This window comes from Rhinolophus sinicus, chromosome X (genome assembly GCF_036562045.2).
Source record: "Rhinolophus sinicus isolate RSC01 chromosome X, ASM3656204v1, whole genome shotgun sequence".
Taxonomy (NCBI): Eukaryota; Metazoa; Chordata; class Mammalia; order Chiroptera; family Rhinolophidae; genus Rhinolophus; species Rhinolophus sinicus.
The window spans coordinates 92,584,398-92,609,996 of record NC_133768.1 but is presented as its reverse complement, the minus strand read 5'-3'; the positions used below and the strand labels follow the sequence as shown (position 1 = coordinate 92,609,996).

Genomic DNA, 25,599 nt, shown 5'->3' with positions numbered 1-25,599 from the left:
ACCCCTCCATTTTCTAGTTTTAAGTTAAACTAATCAAGAAAGTACACCCTACTGTTAGAAAAGCAAACCTTAAGGATCATTAATGGATGCTAATACCATGGGATGAAATCTTATTAGGTAATAGGATACATATATGATGCTAGAATATCACCCTACAGATTACTTGCTAATTGCAAAGGGGGAAACAACTTATCTTTTACATTGGTGAGATCTAGTGGATATCATCTTACCAAGTAATCAAATTTGGCATCACTAACTGTGGGATAACCTAACATTATGTGCCTCGTGCTGTGATGCAGTATGAAATACAATGTCACCTATCAAGTTCTCTTACCAAAAATGTACAACGTGAATCTTATCAAGCCAAGAGACCTAACTTCAAGTTTACCGGAAACACAGGGGAAATGTGAGGAAACATTCTATAAGAAAGCTGGCCTGGTCTCATCAATAAAGGAAACTTGAATATGGGCTGGATGTTAGGTATTAGGGACTTATTTTCTTAGGTGTGATAATGGTATTGTTATTACGTAGGAGAATGTCCTTATTCTTAGAAGATGCATAATGAAGTGTTTGGGGAATACCATAATATATACAACTTCCCTTCAAATAGTTTAGAAAACAACAACAACAACAACATAAACCTGTGTGTGTGTATATATGTATATGTGAGTACACACACATAAATAGATAAAGCAAACATGGCCAAACTTTAACAGTTATTTAATCCATGTGTGTAGGTATTTATTGCACTATTCAACTTTTCTGTATGTTTGAAAATTTTCTTAAGAATTTGGGGAAAATTATATAGGAAGAAAAACAGTAAAGCTCTCTTTTTTAAGAGTCTATTAATAGATTTCCCATTCTACTCTCTCTGCATATTTTATTAGTAGTTTTACTTAGTTTTACAAACTTAAATGATTAAAATAGCATAAAATGTAGAAAACAACAAAAAGCATAGATAGAAGACTGAAAGATAATATGACCAAATGTTAACAGTGATTATCTCTAGTTAGTAGAACTTACTGGATTTTTTCTCTTTTATGTATTTCCTCAGAATATTATAGTGTATCTTTTACCTTTCAGAAGGTTAAAAAAGTTGTTTTAGGTAAGAACTTTAGAACATAAGCACTACAGAGACTTTCATAAATAGACGCTGCTGTTAGTACAAAACTGGCACAAAAAATATATATTGAAGAACTAAATTCACTGTGAATTTGAACAAACCAAAATGGCTATCTCAAATAATGTAACGACTTCTCTCATACATACAATCCTCAAACATTAAGTAGAAATAAAGATAAGTTTTGGTCCTTTCAGAGGTGATAAGAGCTTCTTGCCTTATTTTTTGGGTTACCAAGAATCTTACACAGTATAAAATGACAATTCACAATTTTATGGCTTTATATAAAAGGTATTCTTTGCATATTCTAGGAACTGAGTACAGAACAATACCAGGAAAAGAATACTCACCCTCCACAGACCCTTGGTACCTTCTTGTCGGTATATATCAATGAAGCTGCCAATCATGCTACCTTGGAACAAACTTCCTTGAGCCTGCATTCGAATCTAAAATAAGTAGAGACAAACATTTTGTTTTGACAGAGAGAACCAAAATGAGATGTTTCACTCACTTAAAATTAAGAAAACCTTATTTGGGAATTATCAGAAAAATTGGCCTGTTATAATGATGAAATTAATGACTTAAACTATTATATATATAGAAAGAATGTAATTTGTGACAAAGTATATCTTATAAAGATGATTTTTATCAGCCTCACATTTCCCATACAAAGTCCATCATTTCTGGAGTTGGAACAAAATTTGGGGAAAAGAGAGAACAAGTACTCAGTGAAGGTAGAAAATAATTCATTTAAAATATGATAAGTTTAGTGAAAAATTAAAAGCAACCTACATGTCCAAAAACAACAAAGGATTTGTTGCATAAATTATGGTACATCCATCCACTTAATGGAATACTACACAAGCATAAAATTTTGTTGTAGAATAATATTTATTGACATTGAAAAATGTCAACAATTGCTGAACAGAAAAAGCAGGTTTTAAAGCAGTGTGCATGGTATATCATTTTTACTAAAAGCATGTAAATGTAAAAATAACCATATGCACAACAAAGAGACTGGATGAACATACACACCCAAATGTTGGCCATGGTTTAAGTCTGAGTGATGAGGCTACCCTGAACATTTTTCTCTTTCATGTTTTTTTTTTCCTTCCTTCCCCTTTTTTCTACATTACACATGCATTCCCTATGCAATTATAAAAAGCAAAAAATGTTTTAAAATATAATTTTAGGCTTACCTAACCTTAAATTGACTTTTATTTGTAAAATGAATGATACTGTATTCTGCAAAGTGACCTTTGAGAGGCACAAAAAAAGAGATATAAGACTAAAATGCCATGTGCAAGATTTGGTACAATTTCCCACTGACTCTGCACACATAGTAGAATCACAGTAGTCAGTCACTAAATACTAGTGGCCCAAATGTAGGCCTGATTTTCATGAAGCACAACTTTTCAATAAATATCATGTAACAGCAACATGTTTTTATGTGGAGAGTCAACTGCTACTAATATAAGTTTTGAAATAAAAACCTAACCCAAATTAAATCAGAATAGAAACTACCACAAAGACAAATTGAAACCACAAATACCCTATGGTAAGTAGAAGACTTCTTTAAGGAGGTGATTCCTGAGCAGGGCTGGGACTAGGGTGAAGCAAGTGTGGTACTTTCCTCAGGCACAAAACGTAGGAAAGGGATGCAAAAAAACTCAGTAATCCAATTAAATAATATCTTAATGTAATATTTTAAAAATTCAAAATTAATGCACAAAAATCCAAATTAAAACACTATGAACCAAATATCAAAACTGTAACTAAAGGGGTGGCCGGCTAGTTCAGTTGGTTAGAGCATGGTGCTAATAACACCAAGGTTGCCGGTTCGATCCCCACATGGGCCACTGTGAGCTGCGCCCTCCTTAAAAAAAAAAAAAAAAGTAACTAAAGAATGGCTCCAACAGGAAAGGATTAGAGTGAAGTGAGTAAGATGAATTATACAAAATATTGATATTTTGTTCATCATTGATTTTTGTATTCATTTTTTTGAAAATATTGCATAAAATGTTAGTCTTCTTGATTACTGAGTTTTTTGGTGCCCCCCCCCTTACGTTTTACACCCAAGCGGCGTACCTCACTTATCTCATCTTAGGCCTGGCCCTGTTCCTGAGCACTCCTGAACGATAATTTCATAAGCAAAGCAGGGAAAGGCAGTGAGGCTGAAAGAGAACTACATGCATAAAGGCGAGGAAGCAAAACACAGTAGGTCAGAGAAAGAGATGTCCAAGGATAAGTAAAAGGATTGAACAGTCCAACTGTAATTATAAATCCTATATTGACTGGTATTGTCACAGTCTAAAATTGTGACTAACCCGCACTCCCAGCACCACTCAGCCCTACTAGATGTGGGAAAGGAAAAGGTAGATTGTAGCGTTGGTCAATGCTTTTAACTGTACCAGGTAAGTCAGAGAGACAGGAAATTGAAGCCAATCATTTAGGTGATTAAGTCTGTGACCCAGATGGATAACAAAGGAAGCTTTAGGGAATTAAGTATCATTGTTCTTGAAAAGCAAATTCTAACAAGTATAATTATATTGCAAGTATTTTAGAATTTTAGGATACAGTCAATTCTCTTCATAAATACTTGTTCTGTAAATCAAAAGTGATATAAAAATCCTATAGCTAAATTATTCTCAATTCAACCCAGAAAGATAATTTCATCTTTTCTCCATCAATGACCACTGGTTTCTTTCACATATAATGTTTTTCAAGTCACTCTCTTTGTTCTCAAAACTCTCTGAATTGCAATAGATCTTTCACTTACCTAGCTGCCTGTGGCTTCAAATAATTAATGCATATGTCCTCTTACTTTTTTTCACATTCTAAAACAATTATTAAAAACTTGGGATTCTCTCACACATTGTATCATACATTTAGTGCTTTTAATCAATCATAATTTAATTAATCATAAGTTTAAGTTAATAAGTAAAAAATGTTTACCATTTAATGAGATAAAATAAGATGAAGATTGATATTATTAAAGTAAATGTTTCATTATTTGTTTTGATAAAATCTGAAAGAAATCCAATTATATTTCAAAAACTCATCACTAGTAACCTATCCTGTTCTGCTTCTGAATTCAGAATATCCCAACACAAGCCAAAATATACCATTTTTAAAGTCAAACCTCACTCTTAATAGAAATATGTATAAGATAGGTAAAGACAGAGGCATTATAGGCTTAAGGTACCTCAAATAGTTATTAAAGGAAGCTTCTCTAAAAATTGTATTTCAGTTTATCCCTTTGTTTGGTATCCCAGGTTACACCACAGGTCAATATACCATACTAAGCTTTAGAATGGGTGGGGCAAATGCCTTTCTTTCGTAAAGTGGGGGAAGGATTACCATAAACACAAGTTCACTCTCAGATCACTTTTATAAAATAGTACAAATGAAAGTAGGGGATCTGGAAATTGATTCCTCTAAAATCACATAACCCTTAGAAAGAACCTATAGAAGTTTACATACTCTAGTTCGAAGAGCAATGGATTAATGCATATCAGAACAAAATGACTACTATTTATTAAGCATCTACTACTTACCAAACACAATGATAGGCAGGCAGACATATATTATCTATAATCCTTAACAAATTATGCAATAAGTACTAAATTATCTTCATTTCACCAACGAGGAAACAGAGGCTTAAAACACTTATGTGACTTGCCCAAAGTTTTACAGCTGGCAAGTGACAGAGTGGGGATCTAAACCCAAATCTGACTCAAAGTTCATGCTCTTTTCACATCACAGTGCATACATCCAACACTACCAGGCCTCTCTTACCTTTAGTACATCAGTGGGATTGGCTATAGTGGAAGATATCACTCCTGACACTACCCCACAGATCATATTAATTAGAAGAGTTTCATCTGTAAAAAGGAGCAAAAAAAGAAGGGAAGGTCTGCTTGCATTAGCTGCCAGTTTCTGAGAAAAGGGTTATCAGAGGAAGGGAACCCTAGTCAGAGAAAAGAATGTATAAATGAACTACAAAGCTTATGAAAATAAACAAATATTTCTAGATCCCAAATCAGTACTGAAACATGTAAAAATTGTAAAAAATAATTCATTATTTTTTTTTATTTCTAAAGGACACTGGAACATGTCCTACTATTCTGTTTTTTTTGCATTTGTCATTTTCATTTTATTACAGCTGACATCATACATCTCACGTCCAACTGAAACATTTTCATTCGTTTTTCTTTTTTAATAAAATTAATGTAATTTTTAAAATTTACTGATTTATTTAATTTTTCAGTTACAACTGACATTCAGTATTATTTAATATTAGTTTCAGGTGCACAGCATAGTGGTTAGACATTTATATAATTTATGCAGTGATCCCCCCAATTAATCTAGTACAGCCCTGGCCCTATATACATAGTTGTTGCAACATTATTGACTATATTTTCTATGCTGTACTTTACATACCCATGACTATTTTGTAAGTGCCAATTTGTATTTCTTTTTAAAACATTTTTATTAAATTTATTGGGTTAACAATGGTTAGTAAAATTATATAGGTTTCAAGTGTACATTTCTATATAACTACCAATACCACACATAAGTTCAGAATGCGGTATTTCCCCTTCAATCATTTCAACCATCTAAAGAAAATTATTTTTTAAGTCTTTTTTTTCTGGAGAATCATCAACTCTAAAATTTCAGTAACTGAATGTTAAAAGATAAACTCTTTGTCTAATACCAAAAATTATCTAAATATTAATTTTGACTGACCTTGATATCTACTAGCCTCTATTTATTTACAGAAGGTTCCTGTAGACAAATGTGAAAAACTAGTCATTTGAAACCAAATCCTCTCAGCTAACTAAAACAAAACAAAACAAAAACCCACAAGGGCATATTGTTTTAAAGTGAAAGTTCAATCTTCACCACACTTCCTCACCATGAAGAGCCCATGAATAGAAACTCGATAAATCCAAATGAAGAATCTGTGAAAGGAAACTACTTTAGGAAGAGAATTACTCAAAGAGGCTCCAGAAAAAAGTTGATTTAGGACAATAAAGCAATTCAAAGGACATTACAAACCAAAAGGCTCTCCAACAGTCCCCAACCATGCAACAGACCCAGGCCTGTGGTAAAATAACCATTTAGACAGCATCAGCCTGGAAATGTTGAAAGAGCAAATAGAGAGACACATGATAACACTGAATGGGGGTAAAGTGGCCATACGTACATCAGAATCTAGAATATAATAGCCTAAAATCACTCCACCTAACAAAACTTATGAAAATCAGCAGATAGAGAAGTCCTTATAGTTGAAGTCATTTTGATGAGAACAGCATTAATTTTCTGGACAAGTTTGTTATCTGCGTGATGACCACACACTTTGTTTTTCTTTGATAGGAAAAGGGACAAACTAGAAGAGCAGGTCACTCTAATACATATATCACTTCTACAAAGATTAATCCCAAGTCCTTACAAGCTCACTTTGCCCTTGCAATGACCATTACCCATTCTCAGGCATCCTGTGATAGACACTTCTTACTAAGCATGATTTCAATATTCCCTTTGAGTATTACCCCAAAAGAAAATAAGGAGTCTATACTGACCTTCTAAACGGTCTACAAATAACCTCTTCAAGCTTTGGTAAATGCCAATTTTAATGGTGCCATATGATGCCTGTCTTAGCAAGGCAGGAGCAATCCTGCCAAAAAAGAAATAAAAATGTCAGTTAAATTCAACATGCACTTGCAAATTATAATAACATATCTAGACAGTCTACTCATTTCCATTACCTACCTCATTCCACCCAACAGCAGCAGAATACACATTTTTTCAAGTACCAATTGAACATTCACTGAGATAGCATATTTGGGTCACAAAACTAACCTCAACAAATTTTTAAAAATTTAAATCTGTATGTTGCTTTGGGTAATATGGCCATTTTAACTATGTTGACTCTTCCAATCCATTAACACAGAATGTCTCTCCATTTATTTGTGTCTTCTTCAATTTCTTTTAAAAATGTCTTACAGTTTTCAGGGTATAGGTCCTTCACATCCTTGGTTAAGTTTATTCCTAGGTATTTTACTCTTTTTGTTGCAATTGCAACAAAAAAAATTGTTGGAATGTTTTTTTCTTTTTCTGAGATTTCATTGTTAGTATATATAGGTATACAATGGGTTTTTGTAGGTTGATTTTGTAGCAGGCAACTTTACTGTATTTATTTATTATTGTTTCTAATAGCTTTTTGGTGGACTACGGGAGAGACTGTGGAGAAAAAGGAACCCTCATACACTGTTGGTGGGAATGCAGATTGGTGTAGCCACTATGGAAGGCAGTGTGGAGGTTCCTCAATAAATTAAAAATAGAATTACCATGTGACCCAGCAATCCCTCTCCTGGGTATCTACCCAAAAAATCTGAAAACAATTATTCGTAAAGATTTATGTGCTCTGATGTTCACTGCAGCTTTATTTACAGTAGCCAAGACATGGAAACAACCAAAGTGTCCTTCAATAGATTATTGGACAAAAAAGATGTGGTATATATACACAATGGAATACTACTCTGCCATAATAAAAGGTGAAATACTGCCATTTGCAACAACATGGATGGATCTTGAGATTAGTATGCTAAGCGAAATAAGTCAGACAGAAAAAGTCGAGAACCATATGACTTAACTGATATGTGGGATATAAAACTGAAAACAACAAAGGAACAAGACAAACAAAGAAACAAAAACTCATAGACAGACAACAGTTCAGTGGTTACCAGAGGATAAGGGGGTGGTGGTAGATGAGGATAAATGGGGTCAAATTTACAGTGATGGAAGGAGAACTAACTCTGGGTTGCAAACACACAATGTGATATATAGATGATATATTACAGAATTGTACACTTGAAACCTATGTAATTTTACTAACCATTGTCACCCTAATGAATGTTAATTAAAATAATTAATTAATGAATTAAATCATATAGAGTATATTCTATGATCATAATGGAATTAAACTAGAAATCAATAAGGAAAATCCTCAAACACTTGGAAATTAAACAAAACACATCCAAACAACCCATGGATCACAGAAGTATCAAAGGAAACTTTAAAAATACATAGAACTGAAGTGAAATGAAAATTCAACCCATTAAAATCTGTGGGATGCAGCCAAAGCAGTGCTGTAAGGAAAATTTATAGCACAGAAATGCTTATATTACAAAAGAGGAGCAGTCTCAAATCAGTAATCTAAGTTTCTACCTCAAGAAACTAGAAAAAGAGCAAAATAAACCTAAAGTAAGCAGAAGAAAGGAAATAATAAAAGCATAAATTAATAAAATTGAAACAGGAAAATAGAGAAAAATTGATGAAATAAAAAGTCAGTTATTTTTGGAAAAAAGTCAATAAACTTGATAAAGCTCTAGCAAGGCTAACACTAATAGAGAAGACATAAGTCACCAATATCAGGAATGAAATAAAGAATAACACTACAAATTCAGCAGCCATTAAAAGGATAATAGGGGAATAATATAAGCAACTTTATGCTTATAAATTCAACAAATTGGAAAAAATGGACTAATTCCTTGAAATGCACAAACTACCAAAACTCAAGATGAAACAGATAATCTAAATAGTCTCATAACCATTAAAACTTTTAATTCATAATTTAACAATTTCCAAAAAAGAAATATCCAGGCCCAAATAATTTCACTGGGGATTTGTATCAAACATGTAAAGAATTAACACCAATATTACACAATCTCTTCCAGAAAACAGAAGGGGGAATGCTCCCCAACTAATTTTTTGAGACTAGTATTGCCCTGACATCAAAAACTGTACAAAAGAGGGAAAAGTATAGGTCAATATCACTCATGAACTTAGATGCAAAAATCCTTAACAAAATATTAGCAAATTGAATCCAGCAATGAAAAATATGCATAAACCCACCATTACACACATCAAAGAGATTTTTTTTTATTGAAGTTTATTGGGGGTGACAATTGTTAATAAAGTTACATTGATTTCAGGTGTACAATTCTGTAATATATCATCTATGTATCACACTGTGTGTTCACTACCCAGAGTCAGTTCTACTTCCATCACCATATATTTGACACTTTTTACCCTCATGTACCACCCCCTTATCCCCCCAACCCTCTGGTAGCCATTAAACTATTGTCTGTGTCTATGAGTTTTTGCTTCTTCATTTGTTTGTCTTGTTCCATTGTTGTTTTCAATTTTATATACTACATATCAGTGAAAGCATATGGTTCTCAACTTTCTATCTGACTTATTTCGCTTAGCATTATAATCTCAAGACCCATCCATGTTGTCACAAATGGTTCTGTTTCATCTTTTCTTATGGCAGAAACATAGGTGCTAAACTTATGGAAATTGGGTTCAAAGAGGATATTATGAATTTGACCCCAAAGGCAAGGGAAGTAAAAACTGAAATAAATGAATGGGACTATATCAAACTTAAGAAGCTTCTGCAGAACAAAAGAAATCACTGACAAAACAAAGCAGCAACCAACCAAATGGGAGAAGATTTTGGCAAACAACACCTCCGATAAGGGGCTAATATCCAAAATATATAGGAACTCATACAACTCAACAACAAAAAGACAAACAATCCAATTAAAAATGGGCAGAAGACCTGAACAGACTTTTCTCCAAAGAGGACATACAAATGGCCAATAGACATATGAAAAGATGCTCAATATCACTAATCATGTGTGAAATGCAAATAAAAACCACAATGAGGTATCACCTCATACAAGTTAGAATGGCTATCATCAACAAGACAAATAATAACAAGTGTTGGAGAGGCTGTGGAGAAAAAGGAACCCTCATACACTGTTCGTGGGAATGCAGACTGGTGCACCCGTTATGGAAGGCAGTGTGGAGGTTCCTCAAAAAAATTAAGAGTAGAATTACCATATGACCCAGCAATCCCTCTCTTCGGTATCTACCCAAAAAATCTGAAAACATTTATCGGTAAAGATATATGTGCTCCGATGTTCACTGCAGCCTAACTTACAGCGGCAAGACATGGAAACAACCAAAGTGTCCTTCAATAGATGACTGGACAAAGTGATTACTTTAAAACTCAACCTTACTTCCTAACAGCTGCAGACACATCTTTCATTCTTTCAAGAAGGAGGTACTAGAGCCAAGATTTCACCCTACTTAAGTTTTGCTTATAAACTAGAGACATTCTCACTCATACATCCCTTGAGATTCTACCAAATTGCAGAACTATACTTTAGTAGTTATAAATAGAAAGACAGCAGAAGCTCAGCTACCATGTTTCCCTGAAAATAAGACCTAACCGGAAAATAAGCCCTAGCATGATTTTTCAGGATGACATCCCCTGAACATAAGCCCTACTGCGTCTTTTAGAGCAAAACTTAATATAAGACCCAGTCTTATTTTCAGGGAAACACGGTAGTTATGATCAGAAATGATGACTAAATATGCATATTTCTGACTTTATTGTTTGCTATCAGAAAAAAATAATCTTGTGATTATCCATGCTGATGAAAGAACAATTATGTATTATTTGATTTTTCCCCAAGAAAATTATCTTTGAAATTATGTCTAACATAGGATAATAATAAAATTGATATCCATTCTCTGAGCAATAAGCTGGTACCCCAGACACAGGAGTAGCCTAGGAAATTGGCAGTAGACAAACTGGACAATAAACCACAAACTTATGGGTAATCAAAAGTTGACAAAAAAACCACAAACAAACAAATGGATCTTCCTCTCTCTCATTCTGCATTTTATGTTTAAATACACAGAAGAGTATTTCTTTAAAGAGGAAAATTTTAAAAGCAGTCAGTACTTGGCAACTCAGAAAAATGTCACAGAAATATATACAGTGAACTGGTGCTGCTATTCAGTGACTATCAATGACTCTCAGAAAAATAGGAGAAAGCCAATGCTGCAATGAGATATCCATTTTAAAATGTATCACTTATAGTGCAACACACTTATAAATGAATACAAAATCCAAAGCTCAAGGCTTACAAGCAAGTAAAATATAAACCGGTACATCAGTATCAAATTACAAGTTGAAATAAATATGAAGGGCACAATCTATCAGACAGGTGAAATACACGGCTTCTTTAAAAAGTGTTTCTATTCATGATATAAGGAAAGAATCCAGTCTTACCCTGAATATAGACCCAATACACCTTCTTCTTTATAGATCCTGAACAAGGCATGAAACATTCCTCGGTATTTTATCTCTTTGAAGCGGACATCAATGCTTTGGCCTTGAACCTGAAGTCGTGTTTTGGTTAGGTCCACAGGGAAAGTTCCTATGAAGGAAAAACTCATTTATAAGTTTTTCCAAGAAATCAGTGAAATGTTGGGTGAATTTATGCTAATTTTTAATTTATGATAATTATACTAATCTTTAATTTATGATAATTTTTAAAACATAAGACAAACTTCTTTTTATAACTACAGACAGAAGATCTCTACTAGAATACCACTATCAGAGAACAAGAATTATATGTGGTAAAGTGAAATGTACTACCGTATTTTACCTTGTATAATGTGCACTTCTTTTGCCCAAATATGTGAAGGAAAAACAAGGATGCACATTATACACGGGTAGTACTAATTCTGTATTTATACAAATGTTTTCAATTCTTTTATTTATGTTTATGAGTTAAAAGTGTAACTCTAAAAATCAATAACGATATCCGTATGCAAAATAATACCCTGCAGTATAATAATCGGTTTTATTGAACTTAAGACGAACTTGCAACAACGAAGAATTCTTGGCCTTCTATGATGTGTAAATACTGTAAATTTGTTACCGGCACATAAAATTTCTTATAACTTGTTTCTGTTCTTGTGTTTTGTAATTATCTGTTACATAAAATTTATTGTACCATGTTAAAAAATAAATGCTAAAATTCCTTTATAATACAAAAAACACACCTAAATGTAAATAAATAAAAATTTGAATTGGCCGGCCCAGTGGCTCAGGTGGTTGGAGCTCCATGCTCCTAACTTCGAAGGCTGCCGGTTAGATTCCCACACGAGCCAGTGGGCTCTCAACCACAAGGTTGCTGGTTCAATTCCTCGAGTCCCGCAAGGGATGGTGGGCAGCGCCCCCTGCAACTAAGATTGAACATGGCACCTTGAGCTGAGCTGCCTCCCGGATGGCTCCGTGGATTGGAGTGCGGGCTCTCAACCACAAGGTTGCCGGTTCAATTCCTTGAGTCCCGCAAGGGATGGTGGGCAGCGCCCCCTGCAACTAAGATTGAACACGGCACCTTGAGCTGAGCTACCGCTGAGCTCCTGGATGGCTCAGTTGGTTGGAGCACATCCTCTCAACCACAAGGTTGCTGGTTTGACTCCCGCAAGGGATGGTGGGCTGTGCCCCCTGCAACTAGCAACGGCAAGTGAGTCTGAAGCTGAGCTGCTCCCTCCACAACTAAGACTGAAAGGACAACAACTTGAAGCTGAACAGCACCCTCCACAACTAAGATTGAAAGGACAACAACTTGATTTGAAAAAAAAGTTCTGGAAGTACACACTGTTCCCCAATAAAGTCCTGTTCCCCTTCCCCAATAAAATCTAAAAAAAATTGAATTAAACAATTAAAATGAAAGATCTTTTTCCCTGGAAGTGTGGGCCAAAAACGTTGGGTGTGCATTATACACGGGAGCACATTATACACAGCAAAATATGGTATTCTATATATAGGCAGCAGGATTTGGTCCACAATATAACTGAAACTGTGATATAATACAAAAATTTAAGATGGTCCTAATATACAAAGTAATGTAAGTGCAAAATAATTTAAATGTTTAAATTTCATCTGTTACATACAATCTGGCATTTATTTCTGCCTCTTCCTTCTGCCTCCCCTTCCACCTCGCCTCCCCATTTCTCCCTCATAAAATCTCCCCAAATTTTCAAAGAAAATAGGAAAGCATGGAATTGCTGCTCCATATACTCTCATATACTATTACAAAGCTTTTTGTTGTTGTTTTTTTCCTTTACCTGTTTACAAGAAACAAACAGTTCCCTAATATTATCAAAGATAATGGTAAAGTCCTACATGGCCTACTCATCCTAGTTGCTTAGGTAACTCAGGACTAATAGCAGAATAGTGCTTGGGGGGAAATTTCTTTAACCAACCTTAGCTTTCTTTTGTTATGTCAACACAGAGAAGTGGTAATTACATTGACAAAATATATTTCAAGGAATTTTTCAAGGTCTAAAACTAACAAGGTGATTATGTAGCTCTGGTCACTGATGACCCTGATATCACAACACTAGTACATACGAGGTCCGACAATTAAGTTTCCGAATTCATTCTAGAAAAAGTGCTACATACCTCATTGCTGAATATTACTATGGTCACCATCTAAGTACTCCCCTTGGGAAGCTATGCACTAATGCCAGCGCCTAGTCCACCCTTCAAAGCAATTCTTGAACTCTTTTCTGGAATGGCCATCAGAGCTGTCATCGTATTACCCTTGATGTCTTGAATGTCATCCAAATGTCTTCCTTTTAATATTTCCTTTATCTTTGGATAAAGAAAGAAGTCATTGGGAGCCAGATCAGGTGAGTACGGAGGGTGTTCCAATACAGTTATTTGTTTACTAGCTAAGAACTCGCTCACAGACAGTGCTGTGTGAGTTGCTGCATTGTCGTGATGCAAGAGCCATGAATTGTTGGCGAAAAGTTCAGGTCATCTAACTTTTCCACACAGCCTTTACAGCACTTCCAAATAGTAAACTTGGTTAACTATATGTCCAGTTGGTACAAATTCATAATGAATCATCCCTCTGATATCAAAAAAGGTTAGCAACATCATTGCAGCAAGTTTGCGAACTTAATTGTAAGACCTCATATGCCTAAAAAGTCAACAAAGATTAGTGGATTCTAGTCACTTACTTAGTTTAGGAAAGAGAACATTTGGAAGATGAAAAAAATACATAATCTAAAAATATTTCAAAATTAAAATAGAGAAGAATCTTTTGATCTTGTGAGTCAACTTTCTTCTAAAATGGGACAGATATTGGACACGTATTATAAACTAATAAAGTTACAAACAACTTAGCATAAAGGAAAGACCATTAGTACAGGAATATAGCAGAAACCCCTATTTTATCCAACTCCCTCTATACTTTCACGTATATTAAGCCTAGCAAATTAACAAATCATTAAACTATCAAAAAAAAAAACATCCTAAGTTTGACTTTTCTTAACTTCACTTTCCATACCACTAGTTCTTTCTCAGAAAATATTACTTGATGGCTTTGAGACAATAGTTTTTAAAACAAATAGGGCATTTCTTTTTACTTTTTCTCTAGTTTCCACCAAAAATAACTGTCACCATAAGCTACCATGAATACCATCAGAAGCAGATTTGTCAGTTTTCACATTCTTACCAAACTCAGCAACGATAGAGGCAAGGCCGCCATATACAAAGGGTTTCCAATTCAGACCAGACATCTCATGGCTTACAGTGGCACTTTTCTGGTGCTAAAAATAAACATCAATCAGAACAAGGCACAAGAGTAAGGAGCACTTGTTAGTGTCTGATCACATAATTTATGTCAACAAAATTGGCAAATAAAACAGACACAGAGGAAAAGCCCTATCAAGTGGAATGACACAAAATGGGGGATCCTGTTTTATGCAATGGAGGATTATGTGTTCTTTACTGCCATTCTGTAGGGGTAAGCATGTGATTCACTCAAAGATCAACTTGAGCCCTTCATTCTCTCTAGTTTCTTTAATGTTATCCCCATTCCCACCCAAAGAAGAGGTATCAATCCATCCAGCACACCCAATTTAGACACTCAACTCGACAATTACAAGTGAAGGAACCTGGAATTCAAATTATATAGGCTGAGGCATCTCATAAAAGCAGTTCATGGTATTCAGTCAGCTTGACTCAGGTGCAAAGCACAAGCTAACACCACTACACTCTCATATTCTTAGCCCTCTCATCTCTCTACTAAACTTTAAGGTTTTAGTTCGTCTAGCTACTTCAAGCATACACAACTTCCCCCAGTAGGCCCAGGCTGAGCTAAGCACCTTTTCACTTTCCTTCTGGTTCCCAGAGGAATGAGCAATATGAATGATGTCTCTCTTCTCTGTGACATTTAACAACCATACATCCAGTGCATTTCCTTTTCCCTGGCTTTTTAAAACACATATATGCAAACACTGTTTTTCTTTGAAGTTCAGGTTCTTTAACACTGTATTCTACCCTCCACCTTCCTTTCCTCCTTTCTCATACCACTCCCATTAGACCTGTCATCTTCAATCTTTACAGCTTTTTTTCCCTGCCACTCTCAGCTATTTCCCTTTTGGATTTTTTCCCCCACAGCTCTTCCCTTGAGATCAATGGTTTTCAAATTTTAATGTGCAACAGAATCATCTAGAAGGTGGGTTAAAACATAGATTGCTGGGCCTCACCCTCAGAGTTTCTGATTGGTAATCTGGATCTGGCCTGAGAATTTGCAAGTTTCCAAATAATGCTGATGCTTCTATACTTTAAGAACTACTGCTCTAAGCATCACCTACTAAATGCTGGTCCAGCTAGAAGTAATCTCTTTTCTTAGGATAAATGCTCACGTTTCTTTTAAGTATTCCTTTTTCAGAGCTTCACAGAATGTATATTATTGATTTTCAAAAGTAACTTCAAGTAGTTTATGGTCAGGAATGAAGACTCTGAAGTCAGACCACCTAGGTTCAAATCCTGACACCAGTTATACATTCTGTAACCTTGGGAAAGTTACTTAACTACTCTATGCCTGGGTTTTCTGAACTGTAAAATAGGAATAATAAAAAATACTATATTACAGGGTTGTTCTGAAAATTAAATAATACATGTAAAACTCCTAGAAAAGTACTTGGCACCTAGGTAAACAATTATTAGCTATTATCATTACATTTTGAAAGGTACTCAAACATACATTTTAACAGACTGCCCACCTCCCCCATTGCACAATCTGGGGTTAGCACCACTGAGTCACAGTCTCTTTTTAGGGGAGACAAGGTTCTGCTTTGTTTCCACTTAAGGAATTCTCTGTAACTAAGCACAGACTAACAGTTTTCCAGAGAGGATAGCAAACTACAGACAAATGTTTTAGTCAGAGGTCACAGAAATAATTACAGAAATTTCCTTTCAAGCATAATGTGATCATCCAGTTCATCTGACATACAGAATCTTGAATAGATAACTCTTTTGGAGGAAAGCTGTTGAAAGGAATTCTAAATAGCAAAGTAGGGATAGGCACTTCACATAGCTGCACCTTAAAATAAGAGTCTTGAGTTCTAAATATTATCAATATTTTTAGCTATGCACACATTTTAATATTGTAATTGATAGCAAAACATGACACATAAAGTGAGAGGGTAGGCATGGAAAAGCAAGGACCATGGTACATATCCTCTCTGAATTTGTGGGGGGAAATGCCCTTTCCATTGACCAATGTAGAGATTCCCCAAAACAATCAAACATTTCAAATGGCTGTTGTGCTTCTCTCCAAAGCTTTCTCTTACAACTTCTTTCAACTCTTCTCATTACAGAGAAAGCCTCTAGCAGAATTTTACTACCTGCTACTCAGCCTTTTAATAGGAAGATGTGCTCAATGTTCAGGGAGCAATAATAAATCAGGTAAAGGCGGAGGGTAGAGCCATAGCAGGAAGCAGAAAGACCAGTCACTGAATCTTAAATCAGATAGCCCAGTGGTTCCTTGATGAAGTTTTCAAAATTCTGAGGTGAAATTAACAAAATAAGGGCACCTAGTCCCTTTTTTCACCCAAATATATTTAACTTAAAGGACTATATGTTCTTCCAACTCCTGGAACATTTTTCTTATCACCTTTCTTGTATGAAATGATAATAGTAGTAGTTTATTTTGTTTAGTGTCTCTACTTGGCAAAATAAGACTGGCTACCCTAATTTGTGCCTCCTCTCCACACTCTTATTTAAATTTTATTGGTCCATGAAATCCAAAAGTCTGGAAACCACTGGCCAAATTCAACACTGTTACCACTGCCACCTCCCCACACACATCTATCTGATAGTGAAATCCCTTTCCCTCCAATGCTAAGAAAGAATCTTGTTATGAAGAAGTCCTGAGTAGGTCTGATTAGGTCTGATTTTAGACATTCCTTCCTCCTACTGAGCCAAAAATATGACTTCCTGAGGTTTTCACCCAGTTTTTGGAGATAATATTGAACAAATTTACTCTTTTTCCCTAGAAGAGTCTTTCAAATATTTAAAGACATATCTTACATCTTATCTCTCTCAGGATAAATAACCACAATCACTTTCATCATTCTTATATTTCAATTATTAACAGTTGAAAATTGCGGTCACTTTTGTGGGGGCTACATAACACTACTGAATCATTAAAATGTCAGCTAAAACCTCCAAGTCTTTTACATAAAGGCTGTACACATGCACGCATATTATGTCATACCTATTCTACAGTTGTGCAATGTTTTCTGAACCTTCATTTATCCCTTCTACATCTTAATCTCAGGCGTACAAATGACTACAATGAGGTTTATCTTCTAGTTGTCCCCATGTTATTTTCTCTCTTAACTAGGTATGATCCCTGAAGGCAGACACCACGTCTCACAGTCCTTTTTATAACACCTAGAATAGCTTCCACAGGATTGGGTACACGTCCATTAAATACGTGATTGGCTCCAGTGTGATGTCCTTTATTTATGTATGCAGCCTGTATGTAAAAGATTACAGGAGAAATGAATGTTAAGTTGCTGGACCTGACCAATACTATATGCTCTGTACACAACACTTTGCTTATCCTCAGAGATTCTTGGTCTACTAATTCTCTTTCCTCACTTTTGTTGCAGAGAATTACTTGTGTAAAATAACCCAAGCACTCTAAAAATGATTTTGAATTGTGGGTGCTATCCCCAGATATGAATAAAAGTTAAGAAGTCATACCTGAGTTAAAATAGAAATATAGTACCTTAAATATTTTTATTGTATAAAAAAGCCAATGTAAAATGTCTTCAAACTGCAGACATGTATTCTGAAGTCTAAGGAAAATTTGATAGCCTAAAGACTTAGAAGAGTGTCTTAGAATACAAGTTACATAGCCCTACACTATTCCAAATATCTGACCAGAAAAACCTAGGTGTCTTTCTTGCTTTTTCCTTTAAGAGTAGGTATTAGAGATTCTCAGATTCAGGAGATAATGATGGAGACTCAAGCAAATATTTATGGAAGGTATATTAAATGCCCAAACCCATAATGTGCTATGGTCTAAAAATCACGTTTAAAAATAATAATAATAAAACAGAACAAATGTTCTAACACCATGACAATATTTATCATTCAACTTATCTTTCCTGGATAATCAAGGAGACTAAGGTGGGGATAAAAGTTCTACAAAATACAGTACTTGCCTCTCAAGAGCTTATAATCTGGTGGAAGAAATCAGAGTAGTTCATTAGAGAAAAATTAAGTGCTAAACTATATAATACATACTATAAGGAGAAGCATGGAAAATGAGAAAATCAGCATGGGCTTGAATAATTTGGAAAGGTTCATGAAGGTGAGAGAATTTAAAATGGGCCTTGACAGAGGGCAAGTAGAATCTGGATAGGTATAGGTAAAGGGAAAAGGCAGGAGGAGGAAAACAGGATGAATAGAGACACAAATATGGGGAAAAGCACAGCATGTGGAGGCAGGCATCAGTATGGTTTGTTCTGAGAAGAGTGCAACCTAACTGGAACAGAAAATTCCCTTATCCGATTGAAACAATATCAGTCAAGAAATATAAGGACAGTTCACGCTGAAAGGCTTGAAACCAAAGTATGTATGGTGGGGTGTAAGGGATTACCGTAAGTTTCTGAACAGGGAACTGACTTGAGGATATCCATATTTTAGTTAGCCTACCAGGGCTGCAGCAAACAGTGATTACAAATGAAAGAGGAAGGGAAACTAGCTTAGGCTAGTGTGAAGTTAAGCAGACAGATGTTTGTTGGCAGTGAGGTTAGAGATACACTCCTAAAATGGAGACACAAAGGAACTTGATGATGTAGGGAATGAAGGCGAAGGAAGAGTTCATAATAACTCTAAGCATCCCTAGCCTGGAAAAAAACAAGAAAACACTGACAGAAAACTACAAATATCCTAGCTGTTACTTTGTCTGAGAAACTACCTCGTGTTGATAAAGGCTGTCATCTCAATTAGTTAGCTGAACTGCATTTTAATAGATGCCTTTAATGCTGTGACCTCAAGGAGTGGCAGGGGCTAGAAATTCAAGGGGAGCATCTTTCAACAGCATCCCTCACACTAATACAATGGAGGTGTTTGCTTACTCCGCTTACAATCACGGCCGCCGTTGCAAACTTCACCCTTAGAAAAATTAGGATTATTCCGGGAAAGATACCCATTCACCCTCTGGGTAGCAGGATCTTGCCAGTTCCTCAGCTGTCAGAACGAGTTCGTGGAGAGAAAGGAGGCGCCTGAAGGAGGCGGCCTCCCAGGGGAATCGAGGAAGCAGGGTTCAATCGAAGAAGTAAAACCACCTATGCCAGAAGAGTGAAAGACAAGGAAGGGACTCGGCTGAGGGGAGAGAGAAAGACCAAAGGACCGTTAAGCCCCTCCCAGGCCGGGAACCGGGCCAGCCCGGCCCCGCGCGGCCCAACCCCGCTCCCCAGACTGGAAGTTAAGGAGCACCCCCTCACCTGCTCGGGCCCATCGGACGACTGGGAAGCCAAGGCTCCCACAATCGGAAAAGCCACCGCATCGCCAACCCGGAAGCATTGAAACCAACGGAAGTAACCACGTTGTTGCCTCAGCAACGGTGGCGCAGGCATTGCAACTCCGCCTCCTCCAAGCCTTAAAAAGAAGGCGCGAAATAGAAGGCGGAAACGATACGGGTCTTAACAGAGGAGTCGGGCAGGCGGCACGCTTAAAGGCCCAAAGAACCAACCTTACTTTCAGAAGGGAGGTGTCAGGAGAGGAAGGAAAAGTATGAGAACTTGGCAGCTTCTGCAGTTAACATCCTTTGCCAGGGGGAGCAAAGATGTCTCCTCGTCACTGCGTTACTACTCACCTCGCGCGAACTAGGCCAGGAAAGGAGGGGCGGGGTAAGAGGAGAGGCGCCTGCGAAGCCACGGGGACGCGAGGGGCGGGGCAAGCGGAGTGGAAGGGCAGGGCGCCTGCGCGCAGAATGACAAAAAGGAGGGAAAGTGAGTGGGCAGGGCAAAGGGCTTAAAACAAAAGTGGGAAAAGAAGAGAAAGGGGATGAGCAATATTTAGTAAGATGCTTAAGCTCGGAAAGGAAAATCAAGTAAGCAAATAAACCTCAGCACCTACTGGGCACCAGGTGTTATGGACTGAAGAATTAGACTCAGGCCCTATACATAAAGCACAGTTGAGAAACAGCAAGTTGGAAACAGAAAAGGGGACCATAAAAAGTTAAAGACAAAGAATCTGAAGAGTAGAAATGCTAACAGAGCAGTTCTGAATTAATCTGCAACTCACAATCAGCCACAAAATAATGAGGGCCTGCTGACCACCTCTGATTTTAGTCCCCCAGGAGTAGAAGCAATAACTGCAAAGCACCCTGGGTGATTCCGTTTACCCAATGTGTTACATCTGATTTTAAGCCTCTGGCATGAATGTTCCATAATCACACGAGACTATGCAATAACAGGGTTTATGTGTTGAATGTAACAGTTAAGTCAGAGCAAGACACGTGGCGCTAAATGATCATTTGTTGATTGAATGCATTCAGAATACCCTTGTTCCGAAAGAATCTTTCTTATTCCAGTTCACATCTTGGGTTCCTCCCACCTTTAAAATTTTTCTAAAGGCAGCACACATAATAATGTCAGCTGACATTACAGAATGCTTACTGAAGATGATGACAATAGCTTCATGTGCATTGAACTACTCTATGAGACAAGAACCGTTATATCATGCGGGGCGGCCTACGGGGTCTCTGCTCCCGCTCCTGACATAAGAACGCAGGATGTGGTGAGGCCGAAAAGGAACACCCACGGAGCCATAGGTAGGGGAGTCATACTACTATATTCTCACTGGTGGCTGGGTTGGAGAAACAGGAATCAGGAGCCACACTGTTCACAACCCTCACTGCACTGCTTGCGGGCTCAGCCACCATCTTCATGCTAGCCCCCATTTTTTGCTAGCGTAGCCACGGCAGTTGTATTAGTGGCCAATGGCTCACTGGTTACAGCTGATGGCCATCCAATCACAGTTGATGGGCATTTACTACCTGAGCCAGCAACTTTTAGTGTGACGCCAAGAGCCTGGAAACTGCACTTCTGGCTCTGTCCCCACACTCCACCCCTACAGGGTCTCACCTCACAAGTTATGTGACAAGCGTCTTCCACAAGGGGCCCTGTGTGAGGACCCTGGAGGTAAATGCAATATCCTGGACACAGCCAGGGTTTCTCAGGGCACCACCAGTCCTTCTGGGCACAGCCAGACTTCCTGGGCTTCTTAGGGTACCACCAGTCTCCCCGGACATCATTCACCAGGGCTGTCCTGGGGGTGAGGGACTACCTTGACCTCACCCTCATCTCCCAAGGAGGACTCAGCAAGTGTTTCCTCCTTAGACTACAAGTCCTGCATCCAGGCGGCCTCAGCAAGCACTTCCCAGCCCACAGGGCTGCAAAGACCTTCACTTTCTCCGGCCTATGCTGGTTGGAGAACTGTCCACGTCGTCCCACCCCTCCACAGGGGTCCAGCTCTCCGGCAGCTGCTCCTCTTGGTCTTCCTAGGACTGATGCACAAATTGCTCCACCGCCCTTCGGAGAGCTTTGGCTGGCACCGTACCCTGCTCGCTACGCCATTTGTCATACAGGGCGGCCTGCGGGGTCTCAGCTCCCGCTCCCCACATAAGAACGCAGGATATGGTGAGGCCAAAAAGGAACACGCATGGAGCCATAAGTAGGGAAGTCATATCACTATATTCTCGCTGGCGGCATCCGCCTCTCTGCAATCCGCTCTTGCTAGCTCAGCCACCATCTTCTTGCTAGCCCCCATTTTTCTGCTAGTGTAGCCATGGGAGTTATATTAGTGGCCAATGAGTCACTGGTTACAGCTGACGGCCAACTAGCCACAGCTGATGGTCATCCAATCACAGTTGATGGTCATTTACTACCCGAGTGAGCACCTTTCCACATGAGGGCGAGAGCCTGGAAACCACCCTTGGTTCTGTCCCCACACTCCACCCCACAGGGTCTCGCCTCACAAGTTATGTGACAAGTGTCTTCCGCAAGGGGCCCTGTGCAAGGAGCCTGGAGGTGAATGCAATATCCTGGACACAACCAGGGTTTCTCAGGGCACCACCAGTCCTTCTGGGCCCAGCCAGACTTCCTGGGCTTCTTAGGGTACCACCAGTCTCCCCGGACACAGCCAGGGTTTCTCAGGGCACTGCCACTTTAGCCAGACTTCCTGGCCTCAGCCAGGGCTCTCAGGGCATTGTCTGTACCGCCTCCCCAGCTCCTGTAACTCAGTGGGAGTGTAAGGGGTGTAGGCTGTGAACTCAGTCACAGCTGGGTTGCCAGCAGCAATGCCCCCAGGGCCCAAAGGTTGCTCACGTTTTTACCCTTTGCTTCAAGATTGGCTGGGCTTGGGGGTTGGGAGCTATATTGTCTCCACTAGCTTCCTCCACTTCTGCCTCAGAGTCTCCACCTTGGGGCCCCTCTTCTAACAGGCAGACCCGAGCTTCCAGCACTTCCAACCGTGACACCTGGTCCGGCACCTGGGCCATTTCACTAAGCGTATTTTCCGTGTTGAGACTCAAGGCCGTGAGGAACATCCAGCCCACGCGGCCGGCTGTAGCCTTCTCCTCCTCCGGCAACCGCTCAGCAAGAGCCTGCAGGGCCTTCTCCCCGCTGGCCGGAGAGCCATCCATGTCCTCCCACCCCTCCTTGGGGGTCCAACTCCTGAGAACAGTGGCCACCGGACACCACACACTGTGTGGGGGCCACACATTATTTTCCCTTTTTTGATAGATGAGAAAACTGATGACATAAGAAGTTAAGAGAGTAACTTTGTAAGTGGCAGATTCAAATTCCACTCTGAATTCAGAGACAAGCCTCTTAACCACTATGCTACACTGCTCTCAACTTTAATAATACTCTTATTACCTTGTGGGGACAGAGTCCCAGAGAGCAGTTTCCAGGCTCTCAGCCTCACGTGGAAAGGATCTGGCTCAGGTATTAGATGGCCATCAGCTGTGGGTGGCCATCAGCTGTTACCAGTTAGCCATTAGCCACTAATATAACTGCTGTGGCTGCATTGAGGGGTCGTTTGATTGGTTGGTTGGCAGAGAAGCGGACGGCAGATTGCGGCTCCTGCTTCCTGTATCTACAAACCAGCCGCCAGCGAGAGTATAGTGGTATGAACCCCCTATCCATGGCTCCGTTGGTGTTCCTTTTTGGCCTCACCATATCCTGCATTCTTGTGGGGGGAGTGGGAGCTGAGTCCCCGCATGACATACTTTCAGAAACTTATTCAAAATAGAGATAAGAAACATGCACGAGCTTTCCAAAATGTGAATTCCCTTCAATTTACATCTCAGCAAAGCACGCCCTTCCAGCCAGACAAAGGAGACTGTAACTTAGAGTCCTTATTTGGAAGGACTATACTCTCTCCAATGAAATGAATTGTGTGTTCACCGGTGGCCTGGGCTTGTTCCTCATATCCAGATGTCTGAACCTTGTAGAATTATGGCCCTCCTTGTGAGCAAATCACTATCTTAGCTTTTCTACAAGATTGTACCTTTGCTTCCTCAGCCACTGCCATCACCAGCTGACCACCTAACTAAACTTTGGTAAAAGGAGCTTTGTTTTCAAATGACTTATTTTAAATGTTCTAGAATAGAAGAATTTTAAAAGAGCATTTATAGAAACAACATTATAAACACATACCACACTTTTAACACATTTGCAGTTTGATTGCTAAGTTTGTTCTCAACATTTTTCAAAAATTGCATGAAAAAAATCAAATCCTCATTCTCAAAGGTGGCCATTTTCCTTTTTAATCACCTTCTATTTGTAGTCTCTACCACACAGACCAGTATTTGATGATACTCTGTCTTGTGTTATGGTTGAATTCTGATCTCTTTACGAGATAAGCTATTCAAGAGGATAGAATCCTGGAATCATCATGTTGGGAGATTTAGAAGTCCCTTCTATACTATGCATTATAGACACTTGTTCAATCTCAGCTAGAATACCCCCAGTGCATGTATCACAAGTCAGCTCATTTCACTATTGGATAACTCTGTTAGAAAATTCTCATTTACATTGAGCCAAAATGTGCCTTCCTCTTTCTACCCTCCCAAGAGAAATACCTGGTCTTAAAAAATGAAAAGGGCATTGTATTTGAAGCCAGAAAACCTTTTTTTATTAATTGAGGTGAAGTTCACATCACTAATACAATATTAGGTCAATTATATCTCAGTAAAACTGGGGGGGACAACAAACAAAAAAATTAATATTAAATTGAAAACTTTTTTATTTTCATTAAAAGACACTATTAAGAGAATGAAAAGGCAAGCCCCAGACAGGGAGAAGAGATTGTTAATCCATGTATCCTACAAAATCACATATCCAATGTAAATAAAGAACTCCTAAACTCAGCAATAAAAAGACAGGCAACTCAATTTTTTTTTTAAATGGGAAAAATACTTGAAAGGAATGTCACAAAAGAGTACATCCAAATGATCAATAAGCATATGAAAAAGTGTGCAACATTATCAATCATCTGGAAAATTCAACTTAAAATCATAATACACACCCACCAGCATGGCCAAAGTTAAAAGGATTGACAATACAAGGGGACTGGTGGAAAGTATCTCAAATTCTCATGCACTGGTAGTGGAAGGATGTATTAGTTTTTTATTGCTGTATAAAAAGCATTGCTACAAGTTTAGCACCTTAAAATGTACTGCCTCCCAGTTTCTGCAGGGTAGAAATCCAGGTATGATTTAACTAGGTCCTGGGCTCTGGGTCTCAGAAGGCTGCACTCAAGGTGTTGGCCAGACTATGTTTTTATCTCAAGACTTGACTTGGGAAGAATGCCCTTCCAGGCTCATTCAGGCTGCTGCAGAATTCACTTCCTTGCAGCTGTAACATCCAGGGCTTCAGTTTCTTGCTGACTGTTGGCCAGAGACCACTCTCACCTCCTTAGGGTTTCCCCAGTTTCCTGCAACATGGCCCTCCCATAGGCAGTTCACAATGTGGGCACTTGTTTCTTCCAGGCCAGCAGGAGAACAAGAGCCTCAGATGTGGTTTTATCAGCACAGAATATAGTGCAAGTATTATTTTCTGTGATGAAGACTATACCTATTTTTCAAAATTACAAATAGCTTCTTTTTCTGATTATAAAAAAGTACAGTCATAAAACATTTAAGCTATACACAAAAGTGGAAAGAAGATAAAAATTACACTAAATCTTAACATCCAAAGACTAGTACTCTTAACAGTGC

General features: G+C 38.2%; 1 protein-coding gene across 4 annotated transcripts in view; it reads right to left on the bottom strand.

The window, feature by feature from the left end:
- The window catches only part of SLC25A14 (solute carrier family 25 member 14), a 33,726-nt gene extending 13,756 nt beyond the window's left edge, over positions 1–19,970 (bottom strand). Inside the window, exons 1-7 of one of the 4 annotated variants that reach the window (XM_019717016.2) lie at positions 19,817–19,934; positions 19,448–19,657; positions 14,521–14,614; positions 11,274–11,421; positions 6,706–6,800; positions 4,919–5,004; positions 1,471–1,566 (exon numbers count right to left, since the gene is read on the bottom strand). In XM_019717016.2, the coding sequence (XP_019572575.1) occupies positions 1,471–1,566; positions 4,919–5,004; positions 6,706–6,800; positions 11,274–11,421; positions 14,521–14,614; positions 19,448–19,522 (594 nt within the window). In that variant the 5' untranslated portion in view covers positions 19,523–19,657; positions 19,817–19,934. Of the gene's footprint in view, positions 1–1,470; positions 1,567–4,918; positions 5,005–6,705; positions 6,801–11,273; positions 11,422–13,460; positions 13,653–14,520; positions 14,615–19,447; positions 19,658–19,816 lie in introns of those variants that run through there. The other 3 variants (XM_019717017.2, XM_019717015.2, XM_074323644.1) reach the window with 3 other exon arrangements.
- Between the last annotated feature and the right edge of the window lie 5,629 nt (positions 19,971–25,599).